We start from the raw sequence: 26,019 nt of genomic DNA, 5'->3' as shown, positions 1-26,019 counted from the left end.
AAGTCAGATTATGCATTTCTTGTTTCCTTGGTCAAGTGAAAATAAAGTGGAAAAGAGAGTTGCTAACTGACGCCTATGATGGTGATTAAATGTATCGGAGAAAAAACATATTAAAAAATGAGTCACTTTGGACAACTCATTAGTAAAAATAAGTATTTCTTGAAAAAGCAATCCATAATCTGAAGCTTTGGTAATTATGATGTGTGTGTGTGTTGCGGGGGTTGCATAACATGCCCTTTGAATTTCTTGCTGTATAGTGTTCAGTAATGCTGGTATGTGAGCAAATTACTGTTTTTAAATTATTAAAAATGGTCCTAACCAAATTTAGAGCTTTGTTATGAAAATACCCTTTAAAATTTCATGTTGTCTATGATTAGAGTCCTAAGACTGGCTGACCACATGGTCACTCAATTTATTTCTACATCTGTCTGTATCTTGTTCTTATTGAATAACAGACCCTCAGTGAGAATGAGCCAGATGTGGCAATGGAGAAGCGTTATATATTAATGAGGAGGTAAACTGAGAAGAAGCTAGATGTGATGGACTGAATAAAACAGCATCTGTTTGGGAACAAAATCACTTTGGGAAAGCAAGTTGAGCAGAAGCTCTACCTGGGTAGGACTTGGGAGATGCTACAGACCACCAGGATCCTATTTACACATAGGTAGAGACCTCTTTAATGTGTTACTGAAATAAATACTGCTGACAATTGTTTGATAATGGGAAGACCTCATTGACAAACTGCTTTTAGAGAACAACTTTGGTTCAAGTGATCAGGAGGTAAATCAATTGAAACTAGATGTTTAAACAAAACAAGTCTGGAACTAGGGTCCTTGATTTAAAAAAGGCAAACTTTTTTTTTTTTAAAACAAAGAGAATTAGTTGGGGAAATTGACTGGAATGAAGAATTCAAGGACAAGAAGGTTGGAGGAGGCTTGGAATGATTCTGATTTTAAGTCACAGAAAAAAAAATTCTTAAGCAAGTGGAAAAATCATAATGAAAGATGGCAGAACATACTGGATAACTCACTTGAGATGCTTCTTGAAGAGAAAAGAGAAAGCCTACACGGAATGAAAATTGGGCTGGATCCGCAAGGAACGCTACCTCTTGGAGATCAGAAAGTGCCAGGAAAAAAGGTGAGAACTGCCAAAAACCAAGCAGAGTTAGATCTTGCAAAGGAAATTGAAACCAATGGTAAAATGTTCTTTAGCCATATAAATGAAAAGAAAAGAAAGGGGACTCAAGCACTGAGGATGAGTGAAGACTAAAGACAATCTAAGCATGGCCAATACCTGAACAAAGACATGACTTCAGTTTTAAATAGATAATAAAGAATATAGGGATATTGACAGGCTGGCTAATGAAAATAAGAATATAGAAGTAGAAATTACCACATTCAAGTTGGAAGTCAAACTTAAAATATGTCAGTGGGAGCAAACCAGAGACCTCACATAATCTCAATCTTTTTTAAGAAAGGGAGAAAATGATCCAGGAAACAACAGATCTATTAGTTTGGTATGCAAGGTCTCAGAACAAATTTTGTAAGAGAAAGTCATAAAGGTAAACAGTAGTATGAATAAAAATAATGCACACATTTTGCAAAAGTTAGATCTTGCCAGACAAGCCTGATCTCTTTCTCTGAAAAGCTGATATATTTTAGGGGGGCCGGGTGTGGGGAGGAAGAAATCCAATATAGTATAGTTCTAATGTATCTGGATTTCTGTGAGGTATTTGATACAGTACCATAAGGGAACATAATAAGAAAAGATGAGATCTAATATAGAATCAAAAGATGGGAAAGAAACTGGTTAAAGGGGAGACTACAACAGATCATATTGAAAGGTGAAGCAGCAGGCTGGAATGGAGGTACTAGCAATTTTTCACAGGGACCATTTTAGGACCAACCTTTTATTTTTTTCACTTCTATCCCTGGCACAAAAAGAATATGCTAATAAAATTTGTAGATGGCACAAAGTTGTGAGATATTGCCAGTATTCTGAAGGTCTGCCATGTCATACGAGAATATTTGGATGAACTTGAGAACTGGAGTAATAGAGATGTGATTAAATTTAACAGTGTAAGATCATGCATTTAGAGACTAACAAAGAGTCTTTTTGCCACAAGCTGGTGATATATCAGTTGGAAGCAACAGATGAGGAGAAAAACTTGGGTGTACTGGTTGATCACAGGACTACAGGGCTGCGTCTACACGTGCACGCTACTTCGAAGTAGCGGCACTAACTTCGAAATAGCGCCCGTCACGTCTACACGTGTTGGGCGCTATTTCGAAGTTGAAATCGACGTTAGGCGGTGAGACGTCGAAGTCGCTAACCCCATGAGCGGATGGGAATAGCGCCCTACTTCGACGTTCAACATCGAAGTAGGGACGTGTAGACGATCCGCGTCCCGCAACATCGAAATAGCGGGGTCCTCCATGGCGGCCATCAGCTGGGGGGTTGAGAGATACTCTCTCTCCAGCCCTTGCGGGGCTCTGTGGTCACCGTGGGCAGCAGCCCTTAGCCCAGGGCTTCTGGCTGCTGCTGCTGCAGCTGGGGGTCCGTGCTGCATATACAGGGTCTGCAACTAGTTGTTGGCTCTGTGTATCTTGCACTGTTTAATGAAAGTGTGTCTGGGAGGGGCCCTTTAAGGGAGCGACTTGCTGTTGAGTCCGCCCCGTGACCCTGTCTGCAGCTGTGCCTGGCTCCCTTATTTCGATGTGTGCTACTTTGCCGTGGAGACGTTCCCTCGCTGTGCCTATTTCGATGTTGGGCTGAGCAACGTCGAAGTTGAACATCGACGTTGCCAGCCCTGGAGGACGTGTAGACGTTATTCATCGAAATAGCCTATTTCGATGTCGCAACATCGAAATAAGCTATTTCGAAGTTGGGTGCACGTGTAGACGTAGCCCAGAAGTGCTGAAGCAGTAAAAATGGCTAATGCAATTCTTGGATGCATCAGGCAAGTTGTTTTCAGTGAAGATTAGCAATGATAAGTACAATTATAAGAAACACTGGCAAAACCTCACCTGGAATACTGAGTGCAATTCTGGTCTCCCATATTATGATAGATGGATTTAAACTACAACAGATAGAGAGAAGGGTTACTAAGATGATGAGAGGAACGGACAACTTACCATAAAAGAGGAGATTTCAGGAACTTGACTTAGTTTAGCTTAACAAAACTAAAGGCAAAATTGAGATATGAAGAAAGGCTGAAAGGAGATATATTTATCCTTCTGATGTATATATACAGATTAAAAACCAGGGGAGAGGACTTAACATGTTTGATGAAATTTGATGAAGAGTTCTAACCATGAGAAGAGATAAACTCTGAAACAACCCCCTGAAGGCAGCTATGGGGACAGAAAAAAAAAAGACAGTTACCTGTTCTTTTACTGGTATTCTTCGAGATGTGTTGCTCATGTTCATTCCAATTTGGGTGTGTGCCAGGCGCATGCCCAGTTGCCGGAAGCTTTTTGCCCTAGCTGGTAGCCCTAGGGTCAGTGCAACGCCTGTATGGCTGCCCATATATGCACCGCCTACCCCACCCCCCTGCTCAGTTCCTTCTTGCCGGTTACTCCGACAGAGGGGAAGGTGGGAGGGTTTTGGAATGGACATGAGCAACACATCTCGAAGAACACCAGTTACAGAACGGGTAACTGTCTTTTCTTCTTTGAGTGATTGCTTATGTGCATTCCAATTTGGGTGAATGCAAGCCAGTGCCTAGGAGGCAGTGGCGGAGCCCCGAAAGTAGTGCAGGACAGCCCTGCCCACCACAGTGTCTTCCCGTGTGTGATGCATAATGTGCTGTGAACATGTGAATAGAAGACCAAGTGGCTGCCCTGCAGATGTCCTGGATAGGGACCTTGGCCAAGAATGCCGCAGAGGACGCCTGTGCCCTAGTGGCGTAAGCCCTTACCAGGGGAGGGGGAACCCCCACCAGCTTGTAGCACTCTCTGATACAGGCCACTATCCAGGAAGAGATCTGCTGAAATGAGACTGGGTGCCCCTACATCCTGTCTGCTACTGCAACAAACAACTGCTGCAACTTCCGGAAGGGTTTGGTCCTGTCCATATAGAAGGCCAGTGCCCTCCGGACATCCAAAGTGTGTAAGCTCTGCTCCCTAGGGGAGGCATGGGGCTTTGGATAAAACACCAGTAAGGTGATGTCTTGGTTAATGTGGAAGTAGCAGACCACCTTAGGCAGAAACGCCGGGTGGGGTCTCAGCCTGACCTTATCTTTGTGGAACATCATGTAAAGTGGGTCCACTGACAGGGCCCTGAGCTCCAACTCCCTTCTGGCTGAGGTAATGGCCACCAGGAATGCCATAAGCTTAGATAAAGCCAAATTAAGGTCCCATGTTCGCAGGGTGGCCCAGACCTGTGGTTTGACTCTTTCTATTCCCTTCATGAACCTTTTCACCACTGGGTCTGAGAAGACCGATGACCTCCCACCCCCTGGGTGAAATGCCAAAATGGCTGCCAAGTGCACTTTCAGGGAGGATGGTGACAGCCCTGTCTGGCTTAGGGCCAGCAATTAGTCTAGGATACATGGTATTGGGGCTTCTCCCAGGGACAACCCCTTTTGAGTGGCCCACGTGGTACACCTTTTCCCTTTGGCTACATGTTACCCTAGTAGAGGGTTTGCTGCTGTTCAACAATACTTCCCTGACAAGTTCGGAGCAGGCCATCTCGACCGGTCTCAGCCATGGAGCCTCCCCGCTGAGAGATGCAGCGCCTGGAGATTAGGGTGCCACAGTCTCCCCTCCTCCTGTGTCAGCAGCTCCGGGTGTAGTGGAAGCACCTCCAGGGCGTGAGTGGACATTTCCAAGAGAGTCGTGTACCAGTGTTGCCGAGCCCAGGCTGGAGCCACCAAGACAACTGATGCTCAGTCCGACCGAATTTTCAACAGTGTTTGGTGGATGAGTGGTATTGGTGGTAAGGCGTACAGCAAGGGACCCGACCAACAAATGCTGAAAGCATCTGCCCAAGATCCCAGACTTCGGTTCTGGTAAGAGCAGAACATCCTGTACTTCGCGTTGAGATGAGTGGCTAGGAGGTCTACCTGGGGACATCCCCACCTCTGGAAAATTGAACTCAGTACTTCAGTGTGTAATGACCACTCCTGGTCCATGAAGGACCTGCTGAGGTGGTCTGCTAGGGAGTTGTGAGCCCCAGGCAGGTAGAACACCTTCAGAAGAATCTGGTGCTGGATGCAGAAGTCCCAGAGCATGAAGGCCTCGAGACACGGGGACAACAAGTGTGCACCTCCCTGTTTGTTTATATAGTACATTGCTGCAGTATTGTCGGTGCTGACTGCAACACACTGCCCCTTCAGTTCGCTCTGAAACACTTTGTATGCCAGCCGAACCACTCTGAGCTCCCGCACATTTATGTGGAGCTGAGCATCGGTCCTGCTCCACAGAACCTGAGTCTGTTGGCCCCCCAAGTGTGCTCCCCAACCCTGGTCCAAGGCATCTGTGACCAAGGAGAGGGAGGGTTGCGGGGAATTGAAGGGCACTCCCATGCAGACCAACCCGGCTTCTAGACACCAGTGTAATGCCATTAACACTCTTGGGGGGACTGTAACTAACTTGTGTATGTTGTCCCTGACAGGTCTGTGTACTGAGGCAAGCCACAGCTAGAAGGGGCGCATTCGTAATCTGGCATGCTGGACTACCAACGTGCATGCCGCCATGTGTCCCAACAGTCTGAGGCATCTCCTGGCTGTTATGGTTGGGAACCTGATCAGGCCTTGGATGCAAGATGCCATGGCTTGGACCCTGCTCTGAGGCAGAAAGGCCCTGGCTTGCTCTGCATCTAGTTGGGCGCTCACAAACTCCATAACCTGAGTTGAGGCTATTACAGATTTGCCTCGTTCACTAGGAGGCCTAACATGTCGAACGTTTCTCATGTCAGCTGTACGTGTCTCATCCCCTGTGTCTGTGACCGACCTCTGATCAGCCAGTCATTTAGGTAGGGGAACAGGTGCACTCCCTGCCTGCGTAGTAAGGCTGCCACTACTGACATACATTTGGCAAAGACTCTCGGGTCTGAGGAGAGGCCAAATGGAAGGACTGTGAACTGGTAATGGTCCTTCCCTAGCACAAACCTGACGAACCTCCTGTGAGGTGGATAAATTGCTATATGGAAATACGCATCTTGTAAGTCGAGAGCAGCAAACTAGTCCCCTTGTTCCAGCATTGGGATAATGTCCAGGGATATCATACAAAACTCTACCTTTTTCACAAATTTGTTCAGGTTTCGCAGGTCCAAATTGGCCATAGGCCCCTTTTTACTTTTGGGATTGCTTTTGTTTGTAGCCATGAATAAAATCACTGCCCCCGAAATTCCTGGGGAACTTCCTCTATAGCCCCCTTTTGTAGGAGGGCCCCTACCTCCTGCCTGAGAACCAGCTCGTGAGATGGGTCCCTGAAGAGGGACGGGGAAGTGGGGTAGGAAGCAAATTGGATACCATATCCCTTTTCTATCATGTGGATGACCCACTAGTCTGACATTATGTTCTACCATGCATGGTAGAATAGGGATAGGGCAGGATGAAAATAAATACTGAGATGGAACTGTGGGGGTGGCCGGTGTGTTGCTCCCAACCACCCCATCAAAACTGGTGTTTCGACCCTGGTGAGGGTTTCTGGTGGCTCTTGTCCTGTGTCTGGCGACCCTGACGTCTCCTATTATGGCAGCCCCTTCTCCTGTTCCCATCCCGTTGTTGTTGTGGGAACTGTCTGAACTGGGGCCTCATGGTAAAATGTCTTCTCTGGGTCACCGGTGTATAGAGACCCAGTGAGCACAGGGTGGTCCATGAATCCTTCATACCATGACACCTCTTATCAATTTTTTCCGAAATTAGGGAGGGGCCCTCAAAAGGGAGGTCCTGAATGGACTGCTGCACCTCCTGCCAGAGTCCTGAGACCTGAAGCTATGCCCCCCTTCTCATGGCTACACCCAAGGCCATGACCGTGGGGGCAGCATCGGCTGCATCTAGGGTGGCCTGTAGTGCTGCTCTAGATGTGAGTCTCTGCTCCTCCACCAGGGCTGTAAATTCCGACATCGTGTCTGGCGGGCGCAGCTCAGCAAAATGGGCCATGGAACTGGCCATATTGTACGCATACCTGCTAACCATGGCTTGCTGGTTAGCAATTCTCAACTAGAGGCCACCTGTAGAATAAACTTTCCTACCATACAAGTCTAATCTTTTGGCCTCTTTATTTTTAGGGGAGGGCCCCTGAACCTCCCCCTGGCCTCTAGGGGAGGGCCCCATCCTCCCCCTGGCCTCTCCCTATTGTTCATAGCATCCATGACAAGGGAGTCAGGGGGAGGATGGGTGAACAGATGTTCATTTCCCTGGGCTGGGACAAAATACCGACGCTCATTTTTCCTAGCTGTGGGCAAGGCTGAGGCCAGGGTCTGCCATACTGTCTTTGCTGTGTTGGCAATTGTCTTTATAATGGGCAGTGCCACCCTGGGCGGTCCAGACATTGAGAGGATGTTTGTAACAGAGTCTGTTTCATCCCTGACCTCTTTCACCTGCACCCCCAGACTCTGGGCCACCCTCCTCAACAACTGCTGGTACGCTCCTCCATCCTCCTGTACTGGGGATGCAGAGGATCCAGCTAGCGCCTCATCTGAGGAGGATGACGATGACGATGACGGCATCACACCCTCCAAGCCCACCGATGCAGGGGGTTGCAGCACTTCCATCTGAGTCCCCGGCACCGTGGTTTGCGGTGCCATGCTCAGTGCCTGGGGTGAAGGGCCCCCTAGAGGTCTCTGGTACGGTGCCATGAAGACGGGGCCACCCTGTACCCGGGATGGTGTCAGTTCTGTCGGTGCTGGCGCCCACTGCACCACAGTCCCCAGTGCCTGTAGGGGTGGTGCCCACACTTGGGTCATCTCTGACTGCACCGCTGCCAGCGTCGGTACCATCGTTGGTGCTGGTGCCGACCATTCCACTTGCTCTCTCGGCGGGGCTCCCAAAGCAGCAATCGGTGCCGATCTCAGCACCTGAGGAGTGCCAGGCGCCCTGAATGGGAGGCCCGCATCCTGCTCCTGTGCCTTGTGGAGCACCCATGGGGTCGAGAAGGGCCATTGTGGGGCACCCTGGGGGGGGCCTCTGCCACTCCCCTCTAAGGGGTGTTGGGAGCGGTGTCGAAGCCCACTGCTTCAAGATGACCTCACACTCCCACTCCAAGCTGAGCTGGAGTAAAACGAGCTGACTCCGATGCAGACTCTGAAGACAACGACCATGGCAGTGCCGGGGGTCCCATAGCTCCTGACGGTTCTTGTGCGCTCTGCACCATCTGTGCTGCACCGAGGGAGGTGACCATTTGCGGGGGTCTCACGGGCATCAGGAACCGTGCCGAGGTCCCTAGAGCTTGACCAGGAGCCTGGAACTGGGGCGATGAAGGCTCCCGGTGTGGCATCTGCAGTGGCATCATAACTTCCAAGTGACCTTGCGCAGCACTAAAGGCCTCCAGCATCAAGGGCAGTCTGGGAGAGCACAGGCTCCCACGTCACACTGGAGTCAATGCCCACACTTCAAGACCCCGGTCACGGTGCAACCTGGAAGACTCCCCTGAAGCTTGCCTTCACCTCCTTCTTTCTTGGAATCAACCCTGGTCCTGTCTTCTCTTTGTGCGAGGCAGTGGGGACTGGCTGTTATGGCACCGGGAGGTGCTAAGCGCTGACTCCTGCTCTCGGTGCCGGGAACTTTACAACAGCACCAATGGTGCCAGAGCGCTCTGCACTGACGATGTGGCGCTCTGAGCTCCCACCGGGAAAATGTCTGGCCACAAGGCTGATTCCATTAGTAGAACCTTCAGCCGTTGAACTCTATCTTTTAAAGTCCTTGGCTTGAAGGCCTTGCAAATAGAGCAGCGCTCCTGGAGGTGTGCCTCACCGAGGCAACTCAAACATGCCTTATGCAGGTCACTTTTGGGCATTTGTTTGCCACATTTTGAACAGTTTTTAAACCCCGGGGAGCCAGGCATCCTCTGACGCCGAGGCGCCAAGGAGGGTTAACGACCCCGCTTGGCTCACTAGGTGCTAAGAGGAGCTGTTTACCTATGAAAGATAACCATCTAAACTACTTACAACTAATTAAAACAATAAAGGCTACCAGCGAACGCTCAACAATGAGGGAGCTCCAGCAACGAGAAGGAACTGAGCAAGAAGGAACTGAGAGGGGGGCAGGGCGGGAAGTGCATATATGCGTGGCCATACGGGCACCACTCCAGGGGGCGCCACACCAACCCTAGGACTACCGGCTAGCGCAAAAAGCTTCTAGCAACTGGGCATGCGCTTGGCGCACACCCAAATTGGAATGCACGTGAGCAATCACTTGAAGAAGAACTAACCAGTTTCAAGTTTGAGTTTAAGAACTTTATGGAGAGGCTGGTATGATTAGATTGCGGAATGGCTACATGCCACTGCAGCCAAAAGCTAATAGTAAATATCACCACCGACTGGAGATGGGACAGTAAATAGAGAGGAATCTCAACTACTCTCTCAATGAGAATGGTAACGAGGATGAGAAATTGAGTAGTCACATTGGTAAGTGGTATTTTTTCCTCTTTCTTCAGGCATTTTGTGACAGGCCAAAACCATTCACGTCAAGTTTGTGAATAACTTCAGGGTTATCCAAAGTGTATTTTTCACTGAACCTCTTCAATCTAACACAATGTACTAAGCCCTGCTTATTCACGAGTAAAACAGGATTGTAAAGTTGCTGCTCAGATTTAATTAAAAATAGTTCTTATTTCTTTTTTTCACAGTAACAACAGTAAACTCTGATTTATGGATTGTTTTTCCCCTACAGAATCCCAGGGAGCTTTGCATCTCAAACCAGTAAAAAAAAAAGCATTAACAACTGGATAATGGTACTTTAAAAGCCAATCCCATTTCCAGCTTTCCAACTATAAATAGAAAGTTGATTCTGGACCCATGAGGTACACATGCTAAATATTTGGACACCTCACTCTCCCAATTATAATGAGGATGAACCAATTACTCAGCAGACAAGGAACTAAAAATATTACTTGGAAAGTAGGAAAGCAAAAATCAAAGCTCTTATTGGGGACTATTACTGAGGACTTTGCAGGTAGGCAGAAATATTCTAAAAATCAATAAATTAATCCTGAAGAATAAAGAAAACAGTGACATATTTTAATGTGGTGATGTATTTCTCTGTTTGTGTAAATATAGAAAAACCCTAGCACTTCAGACTCTGCAACTGACCTACACAATGGTGTGATAACAGAAGATAAATATAGCACTGAGGCACTTGCCAGTAAAAACTGCTGATCTGCTACAGTACAATTATGTCCACTGGTGGCCCTCGAGGCTCAGAAAGCTGAGCATATTAAGAAACATTGCATTTGATTTAGAATTGTACGTGTATTCCCTGAGCTGCACCTTCTTCTTTTTAAACTGACAATGTTAGAAACAGCTCCTTCTGCAGTGAAGAAAGAGAAAGGGCACCACTTCCCCTTCAGCCTCAGAAGCAGCTCTGATGTGAGCTGGGAGTGTCCCTGAGCCACCTGTGTCCCTTCCCTGATACAGCCACTTTCTACATTATAGAGAATGACAGGGAGAACAGCTCAGAATGTGAAAGGAGAAGAGATCCCATGCAGAGCCTAGGAAATTACTGAACAACTGAGGACTCCCCAGGAACAGACTGAATCATAGGGTCGGAAGACACCCCTGGATATCATGGAGTCCAACCCCCTGCAGAAAGCAGGGCCAATCTCAACTAAATAATCCCAGCTGGGGCTTTGTCAAGATGGGCCATCATCATCACATCTCTATTTCTGTTTCCCTTAAATAGGAAATACAGATTGAACCTCTCTCGTCCAACACCCTCAGGACCTGACCGGTGCTGAATCAGAGAATTTGCCAGACTACAGGAGGTCACTATTTTCTAGCAGCATTACCAACACCTGCACTGCATACTGGGCTCTTAGACCCACTGCCCACTGACTTTATGTTATCCGCTGCAGCTTCATGAAGATATGCCAGCTGCATGTGGCTTACTGCTCCACTCTGTCCACTCTCTCACTATGGCTGGAAAGCACAGTCTTCACAACATATGTAGAGATGGGGAAATACTATCCAGCTAGCCAACTTTATGCCTGCTGTGTACTCCCTTGGACCGGAGGGTGGGACTCTTATCAGTGTAATATCAAACAACAGTAGAATTACTGTGGTCCTAGGGGCCAGGTGCATATACAGGGGACATGTGAATGGATTTCACTTTTGTGCCACTTCACTAGCTCAAAAGGAGTAGAACAGGAAGTACATCAGTCCCTCATTATTGACTGTCCCCCACTTTCTGCTCCTCCGGCAGAAAAGCCTGGACATCGCAGGTACAGACAGAATTTAGCGCTTGAAAATAACAGACGTCCAGCACTTGCCCAAACAGAACTTTATAGGTATGTGAAAACAAGGCTCTGCTTCGCCAGGAAGGGAGTCACCACTTTCAGTAGACATCACAATCTAAAATCATTGTGAGGTACCTGTACTGGACAGTTTAAAATTCCAAACTTCAAGACTGTGGCATCACAAAGGAAATGTCTATGCTGCAGCTGGGAGGGTGTTTCCCACCACAGGTTGATGGGCACTAGTTCTTGCTGGATCAAAGCATGCCTATTTATTTATTTATTTAGTCATTTATCTCAAAATGATGACCACAAGATCCACTAAACACAGCTCTAACAAGTCATCTTTTATAACAAAGTCTCCACCCCTGCACAAGAGGAAAAAGCAGCATCTGCTCACACTTGCAAGGGAAGAGGAAGCGGAAGTTGGGGTTTTGACACATGCAACCTAAGAAATAATGATCTGCATTGCCCCTCACAACTGTGCTTTACAGGCATAGTTTTGCCTGATGTTACTGAAGGACAATAAAGGTATAGCTACATTGCACAGTTAGCCCCAGTGATTCGCACCCAAGCCTGAGCACTTGGGTTAGCCTAGCCTAAATAGAAGCGTTCTCACAGCAACCCCGCACCCCAATCTGCATTATTATGTTCTCACAAATTTTGTATGAGCCTGTGTATGTGTCAGGGGAATGACTCGTGTTTCTTTGTGCTGAGTCACTGTAGGATTCTCTGTCAACAGCAGGCAAACTTGTTTGCCCCTCTCAGGGAATTATGAGAAGGGCACTGAAGGCCTATCAGCACTTGACTGATCTCACCAGCCTCTTTCCTAGGTGAAACCTACACTGCAGGGTTTTGTCAACCAAGCGGCATGTTCTGTTGACAGTAAGTTGACAGAATGGAGCAGCTTTGTTGACAGATGAATACCACTTGCAGTGAGGAAGAACACCTCTCTTGAGAGAGATCAGTCAACAAAAGGCATGTGTGGACATTCTGTGGGGCCTTCTGTCAGCAGAAGAGGCCTCCAGGATGCCACACGGGTGCCCCGGTGGACACCTTGTCCACAGCAACCAGCACTCTATGGCTTCTGACTCTGGGCCTTCTTAAAACTGCAAGGAGCCCAGGAAACCCTGTAGCAGGAAGCTGAGGTCACAGGATCAGCCATGTCGCATGCAATTCTCCCCGCCACGCAGACACCCGCACTGAAGAAGGCATGGCTGAACACGAGGCATGCCAGAATCTCCCTGGACCCTCCAGGGAGCAGCCCCAGGGGTCTCAGGATCCTCCCTGGGGCTCCAAGAGGCATGCCCCACCCTGGAATGGGGAAGAGACACAGGCCTTGCTGGATTCGCGGGCAGAAGAGGAAACCCTAGACGACCCCAGAGCCAGGTGCCACAATGCTGACATACACAGCCACGTGGCCACCCCATTGCACCCTGGAACAAATGTGCGCCAAGGTGAAGGAGTATGTGCAGATCTGAGTCACTGTGGGAGGCTCAGGGACAAAACCTCCAACCTGCCCCTACTATGTGGAGTTGCACCACATCCGGTAGGGGGAGTACATCATCCCCGGCCTCAGCCTGTATTGGGGCTCACCACCCCCTCATTGAGCAGGAGCCAAAAGGAGGAGGACCAGCCACAAGAGGGAGCAGCAGGAGCCCAATTAGGAGATCAGCAGCCTGGTCATCACCCTGGACCCATTCCCTGGCAGCCAGAATGCTTCCTGGGCCTCCTCCAACTTTGGTGATGGTTCCTACAGTAAGTGTCCTGTTTGTCACACACCTGAGCGTGAGAGGTGGGTACAGATGGGGCAGGCAGGCTGTGAGCATCACTCAGAAGGCTAGGGCAGGACCCTGTGCTGTGGTCCCAGAATGTGGAACCATGTGCAGCGGTAGTGTGCACCACCCAGACCCAGCAGGCAGCCCAGGGAGCAGGCGGCATTCCGTTGCCACGCTCACAAAAGGCTGGATGAGCACCAGGCCCAGGGGAGTGGCTCTCCCAGCACCTGCCATAGCTTGAAGCAGGCTGGACACAAGGGTGCTAGCATGACTCCAGACACACCAAGGAGTGCAGCACAAAGCAACCTGGCAGCACTGCGAGTTACAGGTGTGTGAGTGGGCCCCGGGGAGGGCTAGAATGCTCCAGGCTCACCTGCTACCCATGAGGGGACCCCTCCGTGGCTGGACAACCCCCTTGGTCCCTAGCCCATCAACTGGGGTGGAGTAGCAGGGGTCAGCATGGTCCCAGAGCCACCTCACAGTCCCTGTGCAGCCGGGCCCACTGTGCAGGCCACGTGTCTTTACTCCAGAGACATTCCCTTCCCTTGGCCCAAGGGATGTTGGTTGCTGCTCATGGTGGGGGGCATGGCCTCTCCTAGTGTGTTGTGTGAATGACTCGCAATCTCTCCTTCTTTGTGTTTGATACAGCTGGACCAGCACTGTGTGAGGGTCAGGCCACCCCAGCGACACAACCAGATCATCTATGGAGCCAGAGGAGAAGAGGAGGGTGCATGAGGATGTAATGTGGCAGCACGTCACCATACAGAAGGGCTTCAAGCACACCCTGGCCTATCAAGTCTGGGAGGACGTGGAGTCGCGGTTGTGGGCATGGGACCAGCTGATGTCCTACTGTGACTCAGTGACCAGCATCTGGCAGGAAATGCTGATCCAGCCGCCTGCTGCTGTCCCTACTACCCTACACACACCTTGCCTCCTGGAAGGCGCCCTCTACCCCTGCCTCCTCCCATGGGCAATTGCCAGGTCCTCTTCCCGGTCTCCATCCCTCCACCAACTCAGCCCCTGCCCCAGCCCCTCCTTCTCTGTACCTTCTCCCTGGTCCCAACCCCATGCCAGCCCTGATGGTCCCAAGGCCAATGCCGCTCAGGGTCTCACTCCCCCTTGGGTTCATGGCCCCTGTCTCCTCTCATACTCTGAGCCCCACATTCCAAGCCCCACCCCATGTTCAAGTTGAGAGGCCTCTCACCACTCCATAGTCCCACGCAAGTGTGTCTCTTTATTGTCCAGGGGTCAGAGAGGGCTAAAGGGGCTAACAGAGGGGTCATGGTGGGTATGAGCTATGGCTTAGGCCTGAGGACCCCACCCGGGGGCAGGGGCAGGGCCTGGGCAAGACCTGGTGGAGGTTACTGGGGTCCTTGGGAGAAGCTCTCTCTCAGGGCCTTTAGCATCTGCACCTGATCCTGATGGGCCGGGCACCTGTGCTCAGGCTTATCTGCTGCTCACTGCTCCCTGCCCCTCCATGATGTTGTGCTGGATACAAGCAGCTCTCAAAACCTCAGAGATGTTGTGCTTCCCCACGTTAAGGTGGATCAGCAGGCACCTGAACTGTACCTTGAGACAGCTAAAGGCACACTCAGCCTTCATTATGGCATCGTTTAGGTACTCATTGAATTGCTCCCTGCTGCGGTTCCAGCTGTCCGGTATACGGCCACAGCATGAGGAGGTAGGCCACATCCCCTACAATGCACATTAGCATCTGCACATTCCCAATTGCCAGCTCATAGCAGGGGATGAATGTGCCTGCCTTTGGCTAGAATTGCAGAACACATGGACATTATGCAGCTTGTGTGATCCCCCGATGTAAATGTCTGTAAACTGCCCATGCTGGTTGACCAGGTCCTGCAGCATCATGGGGAAGTAGCCCTTCCTACTGATGAACTTGGCTGTCCAATGCTCCAGGGTGCAGGTTGGGAGGCGGGTCATATCGATGGCTCCAACACCGTTTGGGAACCCCAGGGCAGAAAATCCAGCCACAACCTGGTCAAAGTCTCCCAGACAGATAATCCTCTGCAACAGGATTGAGTTGATGGCCCTCATGACCTGCAGAGGGAGGTGGCTGAACACGACAGGGACTGAGGAAGGGAGTATCTGGGCATTTGGGGTATCTACAGCCCCTTCCTGTCTGCTCCCACATGGTCCTCCAGGAGTCCCCCATGAGGCCAACCCCCAGCAGCAGGGCTGTGTGAGGATGGGATGGAACAATCCCGCAGGGACAGGGCTTTCCCCGCACTTTAACTCCACCCTCAAACCCAAAAACCACCCTTTCCCAAGGGTCCCCCTTTAGTGGGATACTTCTCCAGCTGGGGAACACAGTCTGAGGGTGTGTTACCTCCATGAGGAGGGCCTTGCCGAAGGACTTCCCCATGCCAAACTGGTTGCCCACTGACCAGTAGCGATCGGGGTGGTGAGCATACAGAAGGCAATTGCAACTCACTTCTCCCTGGGGATGGTGGGCTGCAGCAGGGTGTCATGTCTCCAGAGGGCAGGGGTGAGACAGGCACAGAGCTCCAAAAGGTGGCATTGTACTTGCAGTAATTTTGGAGCCACTGCTGGACAGCCCACTCTCCACAACCAGCTGGACCCCCAGTCCGAACTGGTGTGGTGCCTCCAGAGCCATCTGTGCACTGTGAGGGGCAGCAGCAAATGTGTAGCTCCTTCAGCTAGGACAACAGTTCCGCATATGATCTTGGGGTTGACCTCACTGAGGAGCAGGAAGGCAGCTGCCAGAAAGTTCAGCACAAACTGCGGCATGTCCAGGTGGGGCCATCGCAATCCCAGGGGAGCTCTGGCTGCATGGCACCCAGGGACCAGCTGAATTGCCCACAAATGCAGGGCAAGCACAGTGGGCACTGTGAGAGCTTTGCTGTGCCTCTCAGGGGTAGGCAAGCCCACTGCAAGGGCAGGGAACAGCTGTCTGGAAGGGTCCCTTGATGTGTGTCTCTCTGCAGGGCTCCAGAACTGGCTCTCTCTGGTGGCCTGCAACCCTGGCTGATTGTAACCCTAGCTACAATGTTGTTGTTGTTCTGGGTGGGCATTTTGTCAAAACAGTAGATCGCTCTTTCGATGCACCTTAGTGTCCGGATGTGCTCTGTCGACAAGAGTTTTGTCACAAGATATCTTCCGCCACAAACGTTGGTCAACAAAACCCTGCAGGCTAGACATATCCCTGTTCTCACCCAAGCTGGGCAAGCAAGCATGGATTCATTGAGAAAAATACACATGCCTGTGGACTGGAGAATGAGGGAATAGTTTGGGTAAAAAATGCGTAGGACCACATAGTAAGACTTTAGTGCAGACATACTTGAAAACTGATGGGTATTACTTAATTATATAGAACCTGTGTGCACTTTGGATGTGCAACGAAAAGTAGGGTAATGTTAAGTTAGCTGAAGTTCTGACAGTTCTGAAGAGGTAGATGACAAAAAGTAGAGGAAAAATAATTGCTTTAAGTGGTGCATTTAGGAAAGTAAATTCTAAGCAGATAAAACAAGACATCAGAGAATATGCCACACAGGCAGCAAGCAAGCAGGCCAGCAAGAGGCAATTACTGCTTGCTACAACACTTGAGATTAATTATACCTGTTTATAAAAAGAAACTATTATGCTTAACTTTTTTAAATTCCATCTGATGTTTACATAGGTAGGTGTTTCAGTAAGAGAGAGCTTCAGCGTGTTATGCTAATCAGAAAAATGTCATTTTCATTTTAGCAGTAGGCATAAGGTAAGTAAAAACAAAACTTTGCAGACTGACAATGTCCAAAAGAAAAGTGTATGCTCTCCTTCTGGAATATATCACGTAGCTCATTTCATGCAAAAAACATCCTCAGCATTAATGCCACGAGAAGAATTCAAATACAAATTCAAATATATTCATGTCATGAGAAGAATTCATATATGGTCCAAGGAGCACCACCTTCCACTCCAAATGGAAGGCACATTTCTGTGATCTTGCCTTCACTAACATAAATACACAGGAAAATGCATATTGTTTTAAAAAAGCAAAAGCACAAAACCAAGAAACTCCTCTGCACACACTTCCCCTTCTGTGGAGAAAACAAACAACATAACAGACAAGTTGCTCTTTGGTTTAATGCCCTACTGCAGAGAACTAGTTACCACCATGCTGAGCACAGCAGAACCACCTAGAGAGAAGAGAAGAGAAAGCCAAATGCCAAAGGTTAAAGACAACCTGTGTTAGCAATGGCCATAATGCATATTATAGCCTCTCTCTCTCAGAGATCTATTATACAGGTCATAACAGCCAGTCTGTAATGAAGAATGTAAAAAAGCAAATCCAACCTCACCTTACTGTGGCTCCAGCCCTTTACAGCAATAGCGTCACCACCTAACTGTCACATCTACTGACTTATTCTGTTATGAACAATAGTTTTCTCAGCACTTCTCATTCTCTGTGTCCCTAAGATTTAATCAATGCCCATTCACCATCTCCCAGAAAAATCCACCTTTTCTGATGATGCCTTTAACGCCGCCTTTTAACAAACTCAAATCTTTGTCTAGATGTACAGACTAAAATTTACAGCTCTTCGCTCACGTGATGGGGCTGCACTGGCACTGAAAAGGCTAGCCCTGTGCTATGGACTGAGAAAGCCATGACCCCAAGGCCCTGCTGGGCATGCTCCACTTAGAAGGCAGTAAACCCAGCTCAGTCAGGGGAAATGGTTGGAGGGGATGGCTTGCAGGCAAAGACTCTCTGCTGTGCAATTGCGGGACCCAGAACTCGGGGAAGCCTAGAAGGTTTGTTTCCCAGATAAACCCAGGGACCCCAACAGCCTGCAACTGCTGACCCCAGGTACCAGGTAGGAAGGAGCCCAGAGGAGATGAAGGATGGTACCTCCCCTGGTTGTCCCAGGGTGTTGCTGTTGGATTCTCTACTTAACCAGGGGGAAGGAGGCACCCCTCTGTCAGCAAAACCCTAGGGTAGGCCTGACTGCAGGCGCAGTTGCTACTGACTTTGGCTGCCAGGCCTCACTGCCGAGACTGCGAGGGCGCTTGTGTCTGATTAGGGCTGAGGGCCCCACAGGACCCCAAGTGCAGGGGCAGCAGAACCATGGGATGCCCAAACCCATGACAACTCATTACAGGCGCCTTCTGCTTCTGAAAGAGAGAGAATGCAACATCAGAGTACTATTGTTTTGGTGATCTGCAGGGCTATTGTTATGTTTTAGCTCACAAAGGGACAAATCCTGAGAGCACTGGCACTTTGTAACATAACGTACACCTAGAGAGTGGCAGCACTTGGATGATGCACTGATAGAGGGCCTGTTATTCTTGGGACCTGAAACATAGGGTTGTATGGTGTAGTGGGAAGATACCCATTAGCTAGGATCAAACCTGTCATTAACTGACAAAAGAAAAAGGACTGTGTAAAGGAGTTATAATTCATCAGGGAGTCGCCACTCATCCTTCAGGTCACTATGTAGTGCTATAGTTCCTGGTGACTTATGAAGAACTGCTTGCAGGAAGCCATTTGCTGTGTACAACAACAAGAAATATTTTTGGCTCTATGCACTCAGTAACTGCTGCATATTCTTCAGTGGCAGCTACCTGCACCTCAGTTATCCACTTATTTACATACAGAACTGTTCAATAAAAGATGCTGATACGTACCAACTCTCTCACACACAATCACAGATTGAGGCTGTGAATGCAGGCAGGTGAGACTGCCACACCATCTGCACTGTCTTTACATTAATTTATTTCTTGCTGTTAATTAAATAAGCAGTTCAATTAATAAGCTATCCTAAAATCTGCCTCCATCCTTACTGAAATATTACTCATCTGTTTTCTCCAACTCAAAAAGACATTTTTCCTATGTGCTTCAAGAGAGTAGGATGAGGCTTAAACTAATTTGTTACAATTAATAAAGCAGCTCTTGTAATTAAGTAATACTTTCACAGCTGGAAATGCAAAGTGCTTATGCGAACAAAAGAAAGAAGAAACTGTGTTTTTCATAATTATGAAAGTATCTCAAACAAGGCACTGGGGCTGTAAAGAAAAGAAATTGAATAAAACTTGCAAATAACCCCTCTTTTATTTCGGCAAAAATCAAATCACTGACTCTCACTGTTGGAAGCCAGCATATTACACTCTGTGTTCCAGAGTGCTGTCAAGGTTGGCTGCTAATGTGTAAAACCAAACCAAATCAGGCTAAATTAAGCTAAAGGACAATTAGGAGGGAAAAAGTCATTGCTAGAAACACAGTCAGAAATGGCAAAACCAGTAAATAGCCTGTGTTAATGGTGATTTCCACTTCCCAGACAGCTTAGCAATTGTTCATTTCTACATCTATGGCTTTGTCTGAATAATGGGCAAGATGTCCACTGACTGTTATCTACTGTCCTTTGTCTGTGTTTGTGGAGTTGAGAATGTCGTATTGCACTCTGTTGCAGAATGCTGTCAAGGTTGGCTGCCAATGTGAAAATTCCAGACCACATTAAAAAGCATCTCCTTTAAAACTCCAGAAAACACTGCTTTATATGATTAGGCTCTTTTGAAACACTACAGAGAGTCCTCAGGAGGCCAATAACCGATGGCTTTATTCTAGTAACGGCACTTTCCATTAACTGCTGCACTTACGCACAAAATATTCTCCACGTGGCTCACAGATATAGTCCATTTGATTGCACATGCACCCTCTGTTATTAATCAGTAGGTCATTAATCTTAACAACATCAGTGTTGTCACTGTGCATTTCAAGTAATTGAACAATAGGATAGTAAAGAGCACATTGTACACAAAAGTCAATAGTTATGCACTACAGATTCCACATAAATGTCATGTTGTAACAAATTCTGATAGAAAATTGTATATAGGACGGTAACACAACTGACTTCACATATAACATTAGATTCTTTCCTGTGCTCAGTCTCTCTTGTTTGCAGTGTATAGCAGGCTACTTTGTCCTAATCAGTCATGTAGGCAAGGTGCTGATGATGATACTAATGGAGAGACTGGGATCACAGTTAGAAGAACATCTAGCCGACGAGCAAGCTGGATTCAGGAAAGGCAGAAGGACCATACAGCAGATATTGGCACTAAGATTGATAGCAGAGAAAGCTCAATGAAAGAACAAGAACATATACAACTGCTTTGTTGATTGGGCGGTGTTGGCGTCGTGCAGAGTGGATACCAGACTGATACAGTTGTCAAAGGATATCAACGACAATGCAGAGGCAGCAGTGAGAATGTGCAGAGAGTTGGGAAGTTGGTTTAGAATGAACAGAGGTATGAGACAAGGAGATCCGATGTCACCAATTATCTTCATTACGCACCTCAAGAGAATGATGGAGAAGAGCAAGGAAGAGACAGAAGGAGCATCAGTGCATGGGATGAGAATTAACAACTTGTGGTTCACAGATGATATAGTTATCACTGAGGGAGATGAAGAGAAGCTAGCCAGTACGGCGCAGGTGCTAAGCAAGGAAGGGAAGCAGTACAGACTGATTATGAACATAGATAAAACAAAAACAATGGTATTTGGAGATAAGAAGGAAGATCAGAGGAGAGGAGATCGAACTAGATAATGTAGAGAAGTCCATGTATCTGGGGAGCAACATAATGTAAGATCTAGACTGCAAGAAGATAAGGAAATAGCGACTAGAATAGTGAAAGCAAGAGCGAATTTGAAGGCTATGGAGAAGATCTGGAAAAGCAAAGCAATTAGCTTAGGAACGAAGCTGAGTGTCTTGAAAACGTATATTCAGTAGCATGTTGCATGGATGTGAGACATGGGTGATAACAGAAGATTAGAAGAGAAGGATATTGGCATTCAACAGGAGTTGTTATAGAAAGATCCTGAGAAAAGGATGGATACAGAAGGTCATCAATGAGGATTTATATAGCAAGATACAACTGAAAGAAAACCTACTGTAGAAGGTTATACAATGGAAGTTACACCTAATCGGGCATATCTGCAGAAAGTATGATGAACAAAAAAGCAAGACAGTGGTAATTCAACATAAGGGACTATTTGAATAGGCAAGGCAGATCCCATAGAGAATGGGTAGATGATACAGTAGATTGATGAGGAGCTAGTCTTCGTAAACTAAGCCACTCTGCACTGGACAGGAAAAGATGGAAGGAAATAGCGAGGGAGGAATCAGACACCAATGGACACTGAGCCCATGGTTGTTGAGGATGAGGCGGAGGAGGAAGATGAGTGGAGTATAAAGCATCTTAGTGGCTTCCTTAAATTCCAAAAGTAACAGCTCATAATAAGCTGAGTGTCAGTTAGGAACATCTGGAGTTTGGTCCACTCCTCCCTGATCAGAAATACTCTGAAACCAATGGCAAAGGAAGAATCCAGCTATTCTAACTATATGACTGCCAGTGAGGTGGAAGGTACTTCCTTGGTGGTTCCTGAAGGACGGAAGGAGTTAGGATCCATCTCAGAATGTTTTCAAAAAGGCAAATGTTTTAAACATAACATGATTGAGGTATATTGTATGCATACAAAAATTAATGAGAAATATTCTATAATACATTTGACATGATTCACTGTTAGTTGGATATATTGCCACCGCATCTAATGAATTATTTGCTTTAGAGTGTTCTCATTAGACAAATAAATAGTAGTTTCGTTAGCCTGACTTGAGAATGATAGACTACTGAACAATCAAAAATATTTAGATACCAAACATAAAAATGTGGTTCGCCGACATGCAGCTAACACCAGACCAGAACACTACAATTTCCTTACAAAAAATACACAGCCATGAGAAATCTGGAAAAAAACAGTTAAAGTGTTCAACCAATTCCCCGCTGCTATATCATCATCTTTCCTTGTTATCATCCTGATTTACTGTGTACAGCTGTTATCTGCAAAGTCTAAAACATTTAACATTTAATATAGATAAAGAATGCATTTCCTTGTCCATCTCTATACTCCCCGTATTCTTCCCTTGGACCCTATATTGCATTTCCACCTTCCTCCATGCCCCGCTCTCCTCTCCACGGCCATTCTCTATGTCTCAAGTCTTCTACACCAAATTCACCCACTTCTGACCTACATTGTCAATTTATTTCTCCATGTTCATGAGTCCCCATTTCCAGTTTTACTCAGAAGCCACTCATTCCAAGATCAAACCACATCCAGGCTACATCTACACTAGCCCCAAACTTCGAAATGGCCACGCAAATGGCCATATTCAGCACTTCATTAGCATGCGGGCGGCTGCGGCACTTCAATATTGATGTGCCTCGCCGCCGCGCGGCTCGTCCCAACAGGGCTCCTTTTCGAAAGGACCCCGCCTACTTCAAAGTCCCCTTATTTAAGGAAAAGGAGCCCCATCGAGACGAGCCACGCGGTGGCGAGGCACATCAATTTCGAAGTGCCGCAGCCGCTCGCATGCTAATGAAGCGCTGAATATGCATTTCAGCGCTTCATTAGTAAACTTCAAAATGGCCATTTGCGTGGCCATTTCGAAGTTTGGGGCTAGTGTAGACACGGCCCCAGTGTCCCTAAGACAACTTCCATCCACATACCTTAACTTGCTCATTAGTGTCCCTTCACATCCTCTCACAGATATCTTTTCCTCTTCATTTCCCGCCCGCCACCCCTGCTTCTCCACTGTCCATTCAACAGCTCCAACAGCACAACTTGGAGTCAACAAGAAGAGCGATTTTGCACTTACCATTGCACAAAAAGTGATTCTTGATGATGCAGCTGAACTCATCCTTGACTAGAGACTGGCTAGTATACACAGGGAGCTGTCAGCTTGAAAATACACTTTAATAGCCTTCCCCTTTGGGCTCCATTCTTTAAAAGAAGCTGAAGAATCAATGGGCAAAAGACCTGCCCTGAAAGAGTGGAAAAGAGTAGTGTTATTGAACCCAAGCATTCAAAAATTGTACATTGGGCTCTTAAAAATAGGCTTGCATTTTAAAGTTAAGAACATACCAAAAGACTTGGGACCTGGCAACACTGTAAGAATTTAGGCCCAGATCCTCAAAGGTACCTGGGACCCTAATTCCCACTGACATCAATCTGAGCCATAGAGTCAAAGTTCGGAGACAAGGCTTTCCTGAAACAGTTGATCTCCTCAAAAAATTTGCAGGCTCTCCAATCAGTAGCCTCTCCTTGTGGAGGGGAGGAAAAAGGAAGAAGATAATCATCTTCTCCTGGCTGGTTTTCTAGTATAATAGCTCCACAGGTGCACTAGGTGATTTACAAAAACAACAAGTCCTGTGGCACCTTATAGACTAGCAGATATTTTGGAGCGTAAGCTTTCATGGGCAAAGACCCGATGAAGAGGGTCTTTGCCCATGAAAGCTTACGCTCCAAAATATCTGCTAGTCTATAAGGTGCCACAGGACTTGTTGTTGTTTTTGAAGGTACAGACTAACTCGGCTACCTCTCTGGTAGGTGATTTACAAGTAGGTATGATTGTGACTGCACATACAAATGCATAACCATGGGTTTCATGGACCTTAAAGGCAGGGATCAATCCATGAATATCCCATCAATTTTATGGGAAAAAAACAGTGACAGATGGTCAGCCCTGGTGACTGGTTTAGGTCAGTTTGCATTTTCAAGGTTATTTTGGCACTGAAAAGGACTAGAATTTAACACATTAAAATAACGTAAACCAAGTTTGTTCCGCCTCGTATGGAGAGCAGAGTGCTTCTAGGCCCACAGGAGGGTATGTGTGCAAATCAATGAGAATTTTAATTCCACCTAACCATTCAGTTCCTTTTCTAAAGAAATCCTTGTTCTGGAACTGTTGAGGACTTCACTTTTAGTATGCATTCTTTTCCTCATTTCTGAGCCACATTTCTCAAAGTATCTTTATTTTCTGTTCACCTGATTTGTATTTCTAAATATCAAAGGTCAAATATTCTCATTTGATGTCATTGTGATGTTTCATTTTTATCTGAGTCACACCTGGATTATGATAGTTTTGAACACAATGGCTTTTGATGTCCCTGTCCTTAGTAACACTTTCTTTCATTTTCTTTATCTTCCAGTCAACACTTGTGTTCTTTTTCAATACTGTTATCAACACCAAACAAGTCAAAAAGGATAGTCTGGTTTTTGACTCTTTTTTGCATACATGCTACAGCTGTCTGTGTAGCTGTATAAAATTTTACACAATCTGCCTTATGTTCAGCTGGGCACTACATCTTGGTAAGCTAACACGTTTTACTATGTCGTTTAATATTTGATTGCTTGTTTAAGAACACATTTATTTAGTAGGGCCACAGAATCATAAAAAATGACAAACAACTACCCTTTTGGTACAAAAATTAGACCACCTCCAAAAAACAAACAAACAAAAAAAAAAACTAAAACCCTGTACACTTTCAGTAGTTTGTTGCAGCTATGCATCATAGCCACATTATGTTTCAGTTCCTTTACACACACATTAATCCTACTGGGACTCTGAATAACAATGAGTATGTTACATTGTCTAATAGCATCCAGTAGTTTACTCTCTTCAAGACTTGTACTTTTTTTTATTCAAATACCTGTGAGTTAATTCAGAGCACAGGAGAAGAAAAACAAATTGACTGGCATTAGCTGCGGCTCAGTGAAAGCACATACTGTAAAAACTTTTGCCCATAAGCTGTCTGTGAACACATTTTAATCCAAATATAAAACTTTTGTATTATTTATTTATATTTGATTCCCATTAAATTCAAATGGAGAACAATGCTTAATATCAATGTAACCCCTTTTCTCTCCTCTTCAGGTTACTTGGGAGCAGGCAGCACTCAGCTGACCATCAGTGCACCTGAGAAGCTCAATATTAGAGGAGATCCTGAGTGTCCCAGTGGTGATATTGGATAGTCGGGAATCCCCTTTCCACTCCCTGATTTCTAAAGCTCTATAAAATGGTAGTGCCTCCACCTGTCTGGCCCCTGTACTCGCTTAATGGTGTGCCTTGGGAACCTCCAGGAAACTTATCTCACTTATTATCTGGATTTAACTCCCAAACAGTATAAATAGTATATATCTAATAGACCACATAAGAATTAACACACACCTTTACTTAACAACTTAAGGAGACAGGGTTACAGACTGAACATGAATGAAAACAATATACACAGAAATAAATGAAACATAACTGGCATGTACACTGCCCTCAGTTCTCCCACCCAACAGTGTACCCTCTTTAATTATCAAAGTTCCAGTTACTTACTTGCGCTGGCATGCCTCTGTTGTTCACTGGCTTGTAGACCACTTGATCAGGGTTCTGTGTGTCGATCCAGGTAAAGCAACCAACTGAACAGGGCCTCTAACCTGGAGCTTGCCTCTGCTGCACTGTAACACACACAAGGCAAGTTCCTTTCCAGCAAGGTCTCTCATCAGCAGGCTGCAGCTCTGGAATGCTGTTTCTGGCTGGGAGAAAACTTCACCTTGCCTGGAGACAGTCTAATCCAACAGCATTCTCTGTCCTACAACAGGAGACCACCATCTCCTTTTTTTCAGACTGTCCAAACAAACCCCCTCAGTGTCTCAAAGCGTCATGGGAGTTGTAGTCTCTAGAGCCAGATTGCCACACACAGCAACAGCTGCAGGCTCCCACATACAGAGGGGCCTACATCCAGAAAGTAGTACATGGTAATATTCAAATAGCTTGAAAACTATTTGTATCTTTAAAAACAGAAGTAATGCTTTGTGTGTTTGATAGAAGTATTGGGGTGACTTTAATAGAAACTTTAGTGAAATGTAAGCATTTTTCTTGAAGTAACAAACACCCAGTTATGACAATGGTAGATTGGGCCTAGAAGGTGAAATCCCTTATAATTATTTGTTTATTCAAATCCGATATAAATACCATCTTTTTAGTTATATTTGTACATGA

General features: G+C 46.8%; 1 protein-coding gene across 2 annotated transcripts in view; it reads right to left on the bottom strand.

The window, feature by feature from the left end:
* TUSC3 (tumor suppressor candidate 3) overlaps window positions 1–25,725 on the bottom strand; it is a 434,459-nt gene extending 408,734 nt beyond the window's left edge. For both annotated transcript variants that reach the window (XM_074991822.1, XM_074991823.1), the window contains exons 1-2: window positions 25,354–25,725; window positions 22,846–23,011 (exon numbers count right to left, since the gene is read on the bottom strand). In XM_074991822.1, coding sequence (XP_074847923.1) covers window positions 22,846–22,887 — 42 coding nt within the window. In that variant the 5' untranslated portion in view covers window positions 22,888–23,011; window positions 25,354–25,725. The remainder of the gene's footprint in view (window positions 1–22,845; window positions 23,012–25,353) is intronic.
* Between the last annotated feature and the right edge of the window lie 294 nt (window positions 25,726–26,019).

The sequence above is a fragment of the Carettochelys insculpta genome, chromosome 4 (genome assembly GCF_033958435.1).
Source record: "Carettochelys insculpta isolate YL-2023 chromosome 4, ASM3395843v1, whole genome shotgun sequence".
NCBI lineage: Eukaryota > Metazoa > Chordata > Testudines > Carettochelyidae > Carettochelys > Carettochelys insculpta.
The sequence above is the reverse complement of the archived record's forward strand: the minus strand, read 5'-3'. Positions and strand labels throughout refer to the sequence as shown.